The 13,745-nt window shown below is 43.4% G+C and overlaps 1 protein-coding gene across 2 annotated transcripts in view; it reads right to left on the bottom strand.

Moving 5' to 3' along the window:
• PKHD1 (PKHD1 ciliary IPT domain containing fibrocystin/polyductin) overlaps positions 1–13,745 on the bottom strand; it is a 908,610-nt gene that overhangs the window by 471,687 nt on the left and 423,178 nt on the right. For both annotated transcript variants that reach the window (XM_073625163.1, XM_073625162.1), the window contains exons 38-41: positions 6,469–6,676; positions 5,872–6,026; positions 4,684–4,872; positions 1,088–1,213 (exon numbers count right to left, since the gene is read on the bottom strand). In XM_073625163.1, coding sequence (XP_073481264.1) covers positions 1,088–1,213; positions 4,684–4,872; positions 5,872–6,026; positions 6,469–6,676 — 678 coding nt within the window. The remainder of the gene's footprint in view (positions 1–1,087; positions 1,214–4,683; positions 4,873–5,871; positions 6,027–6,468; positions 6,677–13,745) is intronic.

The raw sequence follows: 13,745 nt of genomic DNA, 5'->3' as shown, positions 1-13,745 counted from the left end.
TATAGACAGGTGTGTGGCTTTTCTAATCAAGTCCAATCAGTATAATCAAACACAGCTGGACTCAAATGAAGGTGTAGAACCATCTCAAGGATTATCAGAAGAAATGGACAGCACCTCAGTTAAATATATGAGTGTCACAGCAAAGGGTCTGAATACTTTGGACCATGTGATATTTCAGTTTTTCTTTTATTATAAATCTGCAAAAATGTCAACAGTTCTGTGTTTTTCTGTCAATATGGGGTGCTGTGTGTACATTAACGAGGAAAAAAATGAACTTAAATGATTTTAGCAAATGGTTACAATATAACAAAGAGTGAAAAATTTAAGGGGGTCTGAATACTTTCCGTCCCCACTGTATGTCCATTTATATCCGTTCCTTTTTGTTCTTTTCCACAAAATCAACCTGGATGAAAATTTATTGTGTTCGGTCCAACGGACCTGAACAGGCCCCATCACAAGATGGAGGAGAAACAGAATAGAATCAGAATGAACACGGATGTTAACAATGTGGTATCCATTTCTTTTCTTATCTGTCTCAGAAGGGGATCCGTCTATGGATCCCCTGCTAAGTTAAAATTGCAGTCTGCTTTTGATGCGTCTTATCACAGGTCATAAGTGGATTGACGGTATGCCCATTTGAGAGGTATCTAAAGGAAACATAAATAACATACTAAAAATACAATAATAGTTAAAACCTAGCAAGAGATAGAAGAGGACCTGCTCATCGGAACTTGCAGTCTAATAAGGAATCACAAATTATACAAAAGGCATGAACTGCTGAAGTGAGGGAACAGCTATATACTGTATACCAAAATAAATGAGAATTTTCAATGCACTCATAAACTCATTAGATTGGATCTTCTTTGAACATTTATGAGAATGGAGTGAAATGCTTATTGGAGCCTAGGGCAGCAAATACTCCTAAAGGGCCCTGAAGGAAATGTAAGTGAATCGGGGACATGGAGGTAATAAGTAAGAAGCAAGATAGAGCATGAACAAAACACAATCATTTTGGTCATAATTCAGCCAAATTACATAAAACTGCATCTTAAAAAATGACTGTTATCATTGATATTAAATATCTCACCAACAATCAGGCCATGACCTTGAATATCATAGAAGATATTCTCCACCACTGTAAAATGTGAAACTCCAGTCAGAATGCCACCTCGTGCAAAGGAATTCTTCACAATGGATCTCTGTATATAAGAATCTGTATCAAGAGCAAAGAATGCAGTATTTTAACACCAACCCAAATATTGAAGAATTTATTATATACACATAAAAACATAAAAAGTGATGGCAGAAAAAAGACCAAGTGGTTCATTGAGTCTGCGCGTTTTTGAGATTTTTTTTTTATATACATTATTTAATTTTTTTTGCTTTATTTTTGTCTGAGTATAGATCTATGCTTTTGTCCCAAGCATGTTTGGAGTCACTTACTGTTGACTGACTCATTACCAGCGTTGGAAGTCTATTCCAAGTATCAACTACCTTTTCAGTAAAGTAATACTTTCTAAGATTAGTTTTGAACTTTCTGTGCTAGTTTGTGGTCATGTCCACATGTTCTCGATCTTGGCTTCATATTGAAATTACTGTCCTCCTGAACCTTACTCAAGCCCTTGATGTATTTAAAGGTTTCAATCATGTCTCCCCTTTTCCTTTCTTTCCTCCAGACTGTACAGATTAACCACTTCGCGCCAGCCGCACGCATATATGCGGCCTCTCGGAGGGTGGGCCTTAACGCCGAGCGGCCGCATATATGCGGCCATTGTGTAAACAACTTCCTATGGGATCGGTAAGCTCCCAATGCATACTTGTGATCAGGAGCTTTGTGGTCACGTGACTACTGTGACAGCCAATTACAGTGGTCACATGACAAGAATGCCCGCCTCCGCCTCTTGGCTTTTAGAACTCTTAAAGGGCTGGGAGACGGTCAGTGCGAAGGGGTTAAGTTCCTGAAGTCGCTCTTGATAAGTTTTATCCCTCAAATCGTTCACTATTTTTGTTATCCATCGCTGGATTTGTTCTATCTTATCAATATCTTTTTGTGAGATCTCCAGAACTGGCCACAGTATTCTAAATGGCCTCAATAAAGATCTATATAGGGGAATCAGGACCTCTTTCCTCCTGTTAATGACCCCTCTGGTGATGCATCCTAGAATTCTATTTGCTTTTTCCACTGCCTGGACTGTTTGCTTATATTGCAATCATCTGAAATAAGTAACCCCAAAACTTTTTCCTCTGTAGTGCCCACACTTTTCACCCAAAGTTGTACTCTGCCAAGGGATTATTTTTCCCTAAGTGCATTATTTTACATTTAGAAACATTGAACTGCAGTTTTCATTGCTTTGACCGATCTTCAACCTAATCATGTTCAATAGTACAGACACTTCCAGGGATATCAACCCTATTACACACCTTTGTGTCATCAACAAAAGGACATACCTTACCCAGCAAACCTTTCCACTGAACCACCCAAGTCCTAGCTTGTACAACTTTTGTTTTAGAATATTATATGGAACTGTACGAAATGCTTTGCTGAAATCAAGATAGGCTACACATATGACCTGATGTCTCCTGGCCGTTGCCAACTAAGTTTGAGCTTTAAGTTGTTTTATAAGCACAAGTTGTCACTGGGACAGGGAATGAGGGGAAATCACAGCAATTAAATCAGGACTCAGAACTTTATTCCATCCCCCACCAAGCTTATCTTCACTTTTTCCTTTTATTTTTTTAAGTTTGTATAGCTACCTCTTTTCCAAGAGTCTCAAGAGTCTTCTGGCTTGTCCAATAATGTTACAGGTCTTTCCACTCCAATGTCGGTGGTGGACAATCCTTCCTCTGGCATTAAATGGAGCTAACATAATGATGCCTGAGAGGTGCTCAAGGCAATAGTGCTCTGAGCTCAGGTCAGCTTGATGATGCACCCCCAGAAGATCTGTCCACAACAGATTGGGCTCACAGGAAGTGAGTTGAATGACACTGGCCATAATTCAGCCCACAAAGCTGGCCTTACATTTTTGTTTGAACGTTTGGACGAGAAAGGATAAAAATCGTTTCAAGCATTCAATGGTGCTTTCATAGACTCAACTAATTTCGAACAACTTTTCAGTTGAGCACCACATCAATAACACTAGTTTTGATTTTTCTTGCCAGGAGCCAATTTAAACAATATAAATTAATTTGTCACCATTGGATTACATAAAACATTTCCATCCTTGTCCTTCAGTGTGTCTGCTTAAAAGTGCATGCTGAGGCTAAGTAAACCCTTTAAACTCTTACATAATTGAACAAATGTTCAGAAAACAAGAATTTTTAAACAAAATCTACAGGTATGTGGCCAGCTAAAGACTAGCAACATCTAGTCATGTTCACACAAACAGCAACAAGGTAAGGTAAGGACACTCAGACCCATATGTGATCCACAGGCAGAGGTGCCTGCTCGGCTCGGCTCGCCTCTGAGATCCTGACAATAGAAATGGAAAGGCCTCACACTCCCCTGGAAGTGCGTATACTTTATTGAAGTGTCAAATACAAATTAAAACAGCACAGCAATGGAGCACTGACAAGTAGGAAGGTAGACGCATTTGGCACACAGCAGCACTTATTCGTTACTAAAATGAATAAGCGCTGCTGTGCGTGAAACGCGTCTACCTTCCTACCTGTCAGTGCTCCAGTGCTGTGATGTTTTAATCTGTATTTGACACTTCAATAAAGTATTCACGCTTCCAGGGGAGTGTGCAACCATTCCATTTCTATTAAAATGTTCATGGGACAGGGCCTTCTGTAGGGGTGAGTATTGCAATGATCTAGTGAAAGTTGTTATTTAAGAAGAGCTTGGATGTGTATTTCTTGTAGTTCTACTTTAAAATTTGACTGGGGTCAAAGTAATTAAGCCAAAGATAAAAAAAAAAAAAATGTTATTATTTGAGTGGAAAGTCAATTTGCATTGGATGACTGTCACCATGTCAATAGCTGGCTTTAATGTCAAATGCTATGGCCTTACAATACTGGAGAACTGTGTTCCCCCATGGAACACTAACTGCATGTGTATGTGTATGTGTATAGTTCTCCAGTTTTGCATGGGCCTCCCCTGATTGTTCTCTTTACTTTTACATTTCAGAAACATACTAGTGGATAAACTGCTTCTGATCACACTGTATGATTATATGTACATGTATGATATTAGTCAGGGATGTTAGATTGTAACATCAGCAGTAGTTAATGGATATCATACTATATACTAAAGAAATAATGAATTACTAAGCAATGATTCCACCATAAAGCCTTTCAGTTGCAGTTCCACATTCCAGGAACAGTTTAAAATTCCAACATGGAAGAAATTTAACCAGATTAAACCCTGGAATATTAGAAAGCATGTTGTAATATAAATAAATCCCACAAGTTATACTAGAGCAATACATTTGCTATGTTCGAAAGATCCAAACTTGGGTATCAGATGGCACGCACATACAGATGTGGTAATTTTCAAACAACCTTTCTTTTTTTGGCTGCTGCTCCCCTCTCTATATAGGTATCAACATCACGTTTAGCTTTGATTACAGTTATACTTCCAACGACCCTCCAATCCTCCATTGGTATCTTAAACCAATGTGCATATTTGTTGCATAAATCAAAGTTTTTCTGTTGTTATGTAATTATGGTGCCATAGTTTCATACCGAACAGTGGGCCAATAATATTTATAGCACCAAGGGGCTTATTAAAAGCCTGGCCCATGTGGAGGAACTGGACTCCAGATATGTGGATTCGATTCGACTCATTTTCAAAAGCTTGTGCCATGAAAACCAAACCTAGGTCTTGAGATCCCAAAATTTTCTCACTTCTGTCATAGGGGCACTCAGAAATATCTAAACAGAAATAAAAAAAAATAAAAAAACACATTAGGATTATGTTACTTGTATGTATATACAGAATAATCACATGTACTGCTAGACATTTAGTAACTAGTAGAAATAAATAGCAGTACATATGGGGTTACCGTGAGACCTAGGGCTCTAACAGGTCCCCACAGTATCCCCATTGTTATTAATGTGCCTGACCAAAAGTTTCTGTTTTGCATTGTAAGTGCACCAGAAAATTATCATATAAAGATGTTTCACTATGACTTGTCCAGTCTTAGAATCTGATCTTAATTTCTTATTGCTTTTGTTCAAGGTTTTGGATCTTGATTACTGATTCCTGTCTAAGCCCTGGCATGACCTTATGCTTGTTTCCTGACTGCTCTTGTTTATTTCCTGCCTTGGCATGAGTAGCCCCTGTTCCATGGCATTAAACCTCACCTACTACTTGTAACACATACAATCAACCAATATTTATTACATCTGTAGTCTGGGGTCTATCCAAACGAATACAGGCCTGGGGGCTCATGTCTCATTATTAGTGTTATGTGACCTCATACATCCTGGGATTGGTTGCAAGTCAGCCTGAGGAAGGGTATAAAAGTAATGGGGTTCTAGTCATGTAACAGCAAATGAGAGCTGACTGATGATTGGGGCTCTTTCTCTCAATCTCTCTGCTATGAAAATGCTAACTACTGACAAAACACTAAAAAGGTATATGTCCTGCCCATTGGGGAACCCGTTAGGAGGCATCCTGTTGATCAGAAACTGACTTGAGTTAGTTATTAACTCGGAGAAGCAGGTGTTTTTCGTTGGTTTTATGCTGTGGGTTTGCTTTACCATATCCTCCTAGCCCTTCTGCTTTGAAAACTGTGTTTGCTTCCTTACGTAAAAAAAATGTAGGACAAACCTGCTTGGACTATTTCTGGGTATTTCTGTCTCTTTCATGGTTTACCACTGTCACTACCAGTTGAGCCTGCCCCCCTTACAAGACATATAAATGTATACCTGACACTCCTACTTGCTGACATCGTTGGTAGTGGCTGATGTATTCATCTGTTAGATTCCCTTGTACTACAATATCCCTGCTTAGCAAAGCTATAACAGGTCTTAGAATTATCCAGTCTGCTTCGATAAATTGCTTCACAATGTCATAGGAATACCTGTAATCAAAAAATTTGAAATTAAAAGACACCTAAAAATTCAGAATTCAAGCTTATAAGTCACTATTACAGAAAGTGGGCATCATGTTAAAAAAAAAAAAAAAAAAAACTGAAAACCTTTATAGTGCCAGTTCATAGTTCCATGCCAAAAATAATTATACGGTTGGGTAACACAAATAAAACAATAAACATAATGTATCCAGTGATAAACACATGCAAATTATAGGAAAAATAATTAACTAAAAGCACAACACAATAGAAGAAAGCATCATGGCCATAGAAGCTTGCAATCCAGAGAAATATACTTTTCCTTCACTGAGCACCTCAGTTTACAGAAGGCATTTACAAACAATGGAGGTTCTGTAAAATTTAAACCTGTCTATATTGCCTTTAAAACAGCTTTGGCATCCTGAGGTTTTAATGAATTTGAAGTGTGACTCACCTCAGAGATGGGCTGACAGAGAGGTGTGTGCCATTAATGGATTGTATGTTTAGAATTTCTTGCTGTCTGATGAGACCCTCAAACCTTCCTCCGCAAAGGACAACTTCATCCCCTACACGCCAGTCAACTGGATCCACTAGCACCAGGTCTGTGTCATTGGCTCTGGCTGCAGTTGCCAAGTGTGTGAAAATGACTTTTGGAACCCAGCCTGAAAAATAAGAGTAGAATACTCTTTACATTTTCTATCCGGGGTAGTTAAGAATATGTAAACCTAACCTCTAAAATTTGATAGATTTAACATAATAATTTCAAAAGTCATTATCAATATTTTATATCTACACCTTTTATTAAAATAATGTGCTCTAAAGAAAAGATTCCTGAGGATGCACAGATGTGCGAATTGCATTGAGGCACGCCGCTGTCATCACCCCTGCCTATGTCTTTGTGTCATGTCTGGGATTAGGAGCGCATGCCGGATCGGTGGTTACAAGCGGCGCATGTCTGGGTACTAAGTGAGAGTGGTTTGTGGAGGTGCCTCTTAGTGCAATGCATTTGTGTTTAAGTTTGTCCATTTTAAATAAAAACTGCTGCACTATGAGGATTGTTCTCTTTGGATCCTTGGTGTTGGGCAATATTGAAAGTGGATTAGCGTTGGAACAAACGAGGTACTGAGTCCATCATATCCATTCCAGATTAGATGGTGTCTGCAAGGCTCGTTAAGCCTTTGGACCATTTACTGTTGGTGAGTGAGCACTTTACACATATATGGTGGAAGCACTCTGGTTGGATGCAATAGAAGAAAATACCACTCACTCCACAGCATGGTGTTTGGGTTGTTTTCCTATTTTCATCTATGGACTTTTTCTAAGTTTGATACACATTATTGTTATGTGATATTTTGTGGCACATTGGTTTAACCAAAAATGCTAAAGGATTAGGACCTTCCTTTATATTGTTTTGTATTTATTAAAAATAATACCTGTTGGGGGGCATGGCCTGCTGCAGCATGGAGTAAGACGTGCTAGATCCGAGCTCCGCCCAGTACTCCCGAATCCTTGCCCATCCTGCCTCCCAGCATCATCCTCCAGCAGCCTGAGGTACCTCCTGAGCCCTCCGCTAATACATCGACCTGTTCCTGCAGGTCTTTGATCGGACGGACGTCCGAGCCGGCACGGAGCTCCTCCGCGGCGGCAGCCGCAAATACAGGCCGCGGCTTCGGGCCTACTGAACTCCGGAGGCCATCCTGCCCTCCTCAGCCTCCCGGGTGTCTGGCTCTCCTCCCGCCCACGGACCCTGCCCTGAGGGCTTCCAGAGGAGGCTCGGGCGGAGCGGTATTAGTCCGCACGGCGGCGGCCCCAACTCTAGGCCGCGGCTTCGGCCTGGTCCGGAGCTCCGGCGGCCATCTTGCTCCTCCAGGCCTCTACAGGGGGGCTACGATCCGGCCCCTGGGACACCTGGCTTTCCCACTACTAGCTGACCCTCCTGCATGGGACCCTGAGAGAAGTCTGATCCAAATAGTGCCCCCCCACACAGCGACAGCCTTACATCTGAACAGGGGATCCGGCCTAGTCTCGGCGGCCATCTTGGTGCTCTCAGCCTCCCCACCAACATTGAAGCCTTACTTCCTGAGCTCTGTACCCTGCACTCTCCGACCTGAAAGTGGACACAAACGGTACCGGAGCTTCTAGGGACCGGTATGACCGGAGGGAGATACTCCCAGGCATCTCGTAAGCCCCGGAGTACTCCGAAGAAGCAGGCCTCTGTGGTGCGCCTGTCCCCCGCAACGGCGGCCAGCATGGCGTCTCAGGCAGAGGAGGGAGAGGCAGCTCTACGAGAACAAACTAACTTTGAAGCCCTCATGCAGGCTATTACTACCTGCCAAACTATCCTGACGGGGAAAATAGAGTGCATGCAGCTGGACATAAGCCTTATCCGTAGAGACATGGACTGTTTCCGCTCCAGGCTCACTGAAGCCGAAAGAAGAGTGGGGGAGGCAGAAGATATACTACAAGATCAGGGAGTCTCGCTCCGCACGCTGCAGACCAAAATAAAAGTTCTGGAAGCTCGTGCGGAGGACGCAGAGAACAGAAATCGAAGGAACAACCTCCGGATAGTGGGATTGCCAGAGGGAGCGGAAGGTAAAGATCCTACGACGTTTACTGAGCGCTTGCTGTGCACCCTTCTTCCAGATGCCAAGTTCTCTGATGTCTTTGTGGTGGAGAGGGCGCATAGAATGCCTGCTACCCGGGGGCCCCCGGGAGCTCCTCCACGCACATTTATTCTGAAACTCCTCAATTTTCAGGATCGTGATCTGGTTTTGCGAGAGGCGAGAAAGATCGAGGTGCTTCGTCATGAGGGAGCGAGACTCATGATCTTCCCAGATTTCTCCATCGACACACAAAAGTCAAGAAGATCGTTCGATCAGATCAAATTGGATCTCCGCAATCGCAAGATCAAATATAGTATGCTATTTCCCGCCCGTCTGAGAGTGCAGGATGGAGAATCAGTGCGGTTCTTTACATCTCCAGAAGAAGCATCCAGGTGGCTGGAAACAGTACCACGAGGCTGATCCGATCGCTCTTACTAAATCCCCTTATAACATAAGTTTTACTACAACAAAGATCACCTTCATCTGCTGACATCACTACAAGCCCGAACCCTTTACCTTGGCTTGTCCAACCAGTTCAGAATAAGTTACTTTTACATTCTTCCTCAGCTCCGGTTCTGTGAGTATATACTAGCTAAAGAACATTTACGCAAAAGAGATGAAGAATTGTTTGTGATCGTGCCTAAATATATGGTGAGGGGACCGGAATCTCCAGTTTGCAACGTGTTTAAGTTTAAGAATAGTACCCCCGGATTTTTGGGAGACATTTTGATATGCTGGGATCGTTTATCCGAGAAATTCGGGTCTTGTTGGCTGCTCTTTATGTACACAGACTAAGTCGCTCTGAAGGCTCACTGTTCACGAGCCCCACGGGCAGTTGTCACAAATAGTTTTGGGGAACGAGCATCCCGAAGTTTGGGGGGTGGTGCGGGGAGGGGGGAGGTTGGGAAAGGTTGGTGTTGGGGTTTTTACCCCAGATTAGTTTTACGTTATGTTATTTTCCTTTTACTTTCTATACATATGGCATTTATTTGCTCCAGATTGTACAATCAGTGCTCTACTCAAAGCAAGACATGCAGTGTTAAACGGCTATTACTAGAGAGGGAGGGTTATTCGGCTCACTGTGCTATCACAAATGTGTATCTCACTAAGAGTGTTCTGTTATCATGTGGGCTCTGTGTGAAGTGTATGCTGTGTCAATCCTGTGGCGCGTGTATCAGGGCAGCAGAATGAATCTCCTTAATGTTATGTCCTGGAATGTACGGGGCCTAAATTCTAAGATAAAACGCTCCTTAGTTTTTACTTACATAAAAAAATACAACCCCCATATCTGCATTTTGCAGGAGACTCACTTAACAGGGAGCAGGACGCTGGCTCTAAAAAAGCCCTGGGTAGGTTCATATTATCATTCTACATACTCTGCCTATTCTAGAGGAGTCAGTGTTCTGGTCCATAAAGCACTGCCCTTTACACTGCTTGATCTCCACCTAGATCCCGAGGGGAAATATGTTGTCATGCATGCCATGTGCGACAGGATTGAGATGGTAATAGTGGGTTTATATATTCCACCCCCAGCCTCCATGACGATTTTACATAAACTGACCCCTATACTGGCTCAATACCCGGCTGCAGCCATTCTTCTGGCTGGAGACTTTAATATGCCACCGGACCCTGGTATGGATAGGATGGGTGATGATGGGGCTTCTGACTCCCCACTGAAGAGATGGGCGGAGGGATATGGCCTTAGTGATGTGTGGAGATGGCCTCACCCCAGCGATAGGCAATATACTTGTCACTCTGCCACGTATGCCTCTTTCTCAAGAATTGATCTGTTCTATGCTGGGGGACCTATTCTCTCCCGTGTCCAGGAGGTTAAGATTCTGCCACGTGGCATTTCTGACCACGCTCCCCTCCTACTGCAACTAAACACGGATTCGCCAACGGGCTCCGGCCTATGGCGGGTCTCGGGTTTTTGGATAACGGATGAGAGTGTTGCCCCTGAGATAGAGGGAGAGATGAATACATTTTGGTTACAAAACAAAGCAACGGCCTCCCCTGCAATGGTGTGGGATGCCTTTAAGGCTTATACACGAGGTCAGTACCGCATGGTTATAAATAAAGTTAGGAAACTCAATAGGCTTGCATTGGAGGAGGCTGAGGGACGGGCTCAGAGCTTGGAATCCAGTTATGTGACCACCAAAGATGTGGGAACTTACGCCACACTTCAAGTTCTCCACCGCGAGATTGCGTTGTTGCGAGCAACTGCGACCCGCAAGCTACTGCTCTCACAGTCCCAGAGAATATTCGAACAAGGTGAGAGGTCAGGGAGGCTGCTGGCGTGGCTGGCCAAGGAGCGCTCCACCATAGCACACATTGCCAACATTAAAGATGACATGGGGAACCTTTTGGCGGACCCCGCTAAGATTAATGCCAGATTTGCACAATTTTATGAACGCTTATATACATCCAAAACTGACTACACCCTAGAAACTCTGCAACATTTCCTAGGTCAAATAGAGTTCCCAGTCCTCTCGGAGGAAAATAAAACTAAATTAGATGCACCCATTACCCTCAAAGAAGTGCAGACGGCAATCTCTTCACTACAATCTGCAAAGTCCCCAGGCCCAGACGGTTTACCGGCCGAGTTTTATAAAACTAATAGCGAATCATTGGCCCCTCAGTTTCATGAACTTCTTCTGTCCATGCTGGAGGGTCAAAGCCTTCCTCCATCAATGTCAGAGGCGGTAATTGTTGTAATACCTAAGCCCCGTAAGGACCCCGAGCTATGTGAGTCATACCGGCCTATTTCGTTATTAAACGTCGACGCTAAGATCATTACAAAAATTCTAGCGAATCGGCTCAATGCTGTTATCCTCTCTCTGGTTCATGGAGACCAGACGGGCTTCATGCCAGGTAAGGGAACAGACATTAATTTGCGACGATTGTATACAAATATATCCCACGCCCTTGCCAGAGGTACCCCCGGAGTAGTGGCCTCCCTAGACGCCGAAAAGGCGTTCGACTCGGTCGAATGGGAGTATCTTTGGCATGTCTTGGGAAAATTTAATATTGGGCCTAAGTTTATCTCTTGGATAAAACGGATGTATGCTAACCCCACTGCCAGAGTCAGAACCAATGGGTCCCTCTCGCCCCCCTTCAAATTACACAGGGGTACTAGACAGGGATGTCCTTTATCCCCGGGTTTGTTCGCCCTAGCTGTTGAACCCCTTGCCATCCTTATTAGGTCATCCGTGGCTGCAGGGGGGATGGAGGTGGGCCCTTTACGGGAACAGATCTCTCTCTACGCGGATGACGCTCTTCTTTATCTCCCAGATGCTTCCCACTCCCTCGAGGAGACCTTAAGGATCATAGACTTATTTGGCTCCTTCTCAGGTATACGCATAAACTGGAACAAATCCATGCTTTTCCCGATCTCCCAGCCGCCCCTACTCCCTCCCCACCATATACCCCTGCAAACGGTCACTAAATTTCGCTATCTGGGCATTGAAATACAAAGGGATCTCTCTTGTTATCTGACAGATAATGTATACCCCATTCTACAGCAACTAATAAGACGCTGCTTAACATGGAAGTCCCTTCCCCTGACACTGGTGGGTAGGATAAACCTCCTCAAAATGATATTCCTCCCCAAATTCCTGTATGTATTTAGAAACACTCCAGTACTTATCCCTGAATCGTTTTTTAAGCAACTAGATCGGGTGATCAATAATTTCATTTGGGCTGGACAGACCCCTAGGGTTGCCAAAACAAGCCTGCAACTTCCCCTATCTGCGGGCGGGCTGGCATTACCGTGCTTCAGGAAATATTATTGGGCGGCGGTGCTGGTGACGGTGCGCTGGTGGTTTGTTCAGTCACGACATAACCCAGCAGTTAATTTAGAAGCAGCCATATTGGGGTCGTATTCAGCATTGAGCAACCTGGTATTCAGGGGTCCAAAAGCACAAAATAATATGACCATCCCCATGCGCACGACCGTCAAAATATGGGAACAGCTGACAGCTAAGCTCAACCGACCACAAACTTATTCACCCTATACACCACTCTGGGGTAACCCTAAACTACCACATCTGTTAACGATCCCAGACCCAGCAGTGTGGGCTAAATATGAAATTAAAATCTTACAGCATATTATGCCAGAGGGTAAACTCCTTACATTTGACGAACTGCGTAATACCTTCCAACTCCCTACCAAAATGTTTTTCCGCTATTTGCAACTGAGACACGCAATTCAGGCTCAATTCCCCTCAGAAATCCAACTACAATCACATATGGTGGAGCGCTTCCTTATCTCTAGGCATGTCGACTGTATCCTCTCCTCTTTGTATCTCCGGGTGTCCAGGGGACTAGGCTATTTAACAAATGGAAGCTGGCTGTGCCCTCCCTGACGGATGACGATTGGGAAGAGGGAGTCCAACAATATATTCCTTTGATGATATCCGCCAGGGACAGGTACATCCAGTTAAAATTCCTTCACCAGGCATACTACACACCCCAACGGCTTGCTAAAATATACCCCTCTTACTCTGATAAGTGCCCAAAATGCAACACGGATATAGGTACTTTCTTACATGTAGTGTGGTCGTGCCCCCTTCTTCAACAGTTCTGGAGGGAGGTGGTGCAATACATCAATTTAATTGGGAACCTGACACTTACACTGGATCCCCAGGTCCTTCTCCTGGGGATCTGTGATACCCTTATCGCAAACACCCATAAGAGGCTATTCGTTTTCTACGCTCTGTTCTATGCAAGGAAAACCATTTTATTTAAATGGAAACAGACAGACCCCCCAACAGTGGGACAGTGGAAAACACTCATTGATAAGACCCTCCCTCTATATAAGCTCACATTTATGAGCCGGAAATGTCCCAAAAAGTTTGAAAAAATTTGGGGTGCATGGGTTTCTGGGTGAGTGGCCACGGATGCGGATCCCCCCCGGGAGAACTCGCTGAACTTACACACCACTAGATCGATTAAGAAATATTTAGAATACACTTAAAATTACCACTAAAATATACTTTCTTTGTTCTTTGAGGAGGAGGTATTGCTCCTAAAATACAACTCTGCAGTGATATGAATACTTGCAACTAAGATGTGAACTGATGTGCCTTGCTTTTTGATGTAATACTTGAGACTATTTATCCTAGATTGT

Source organism: Aquarana catesbeiana, linkage group LG04, assembly GCF_042186555.1.
Source record: "Aquarana catesbeiana isolate 2022-GZ linkage group LG04, ASM4218655v1, whole genome shotgun sequence".
Lineage (NCBI taxonomy): Eukaryota > Metazoa > Chordata > Amphibia > Anura > Ranidae > Aquarana > Aquarana catesbeiana.
Note: the sequence above shows the minus strand (reverse complement) of the source record. Positions and strands in the feature narration are given on the sequence as shown.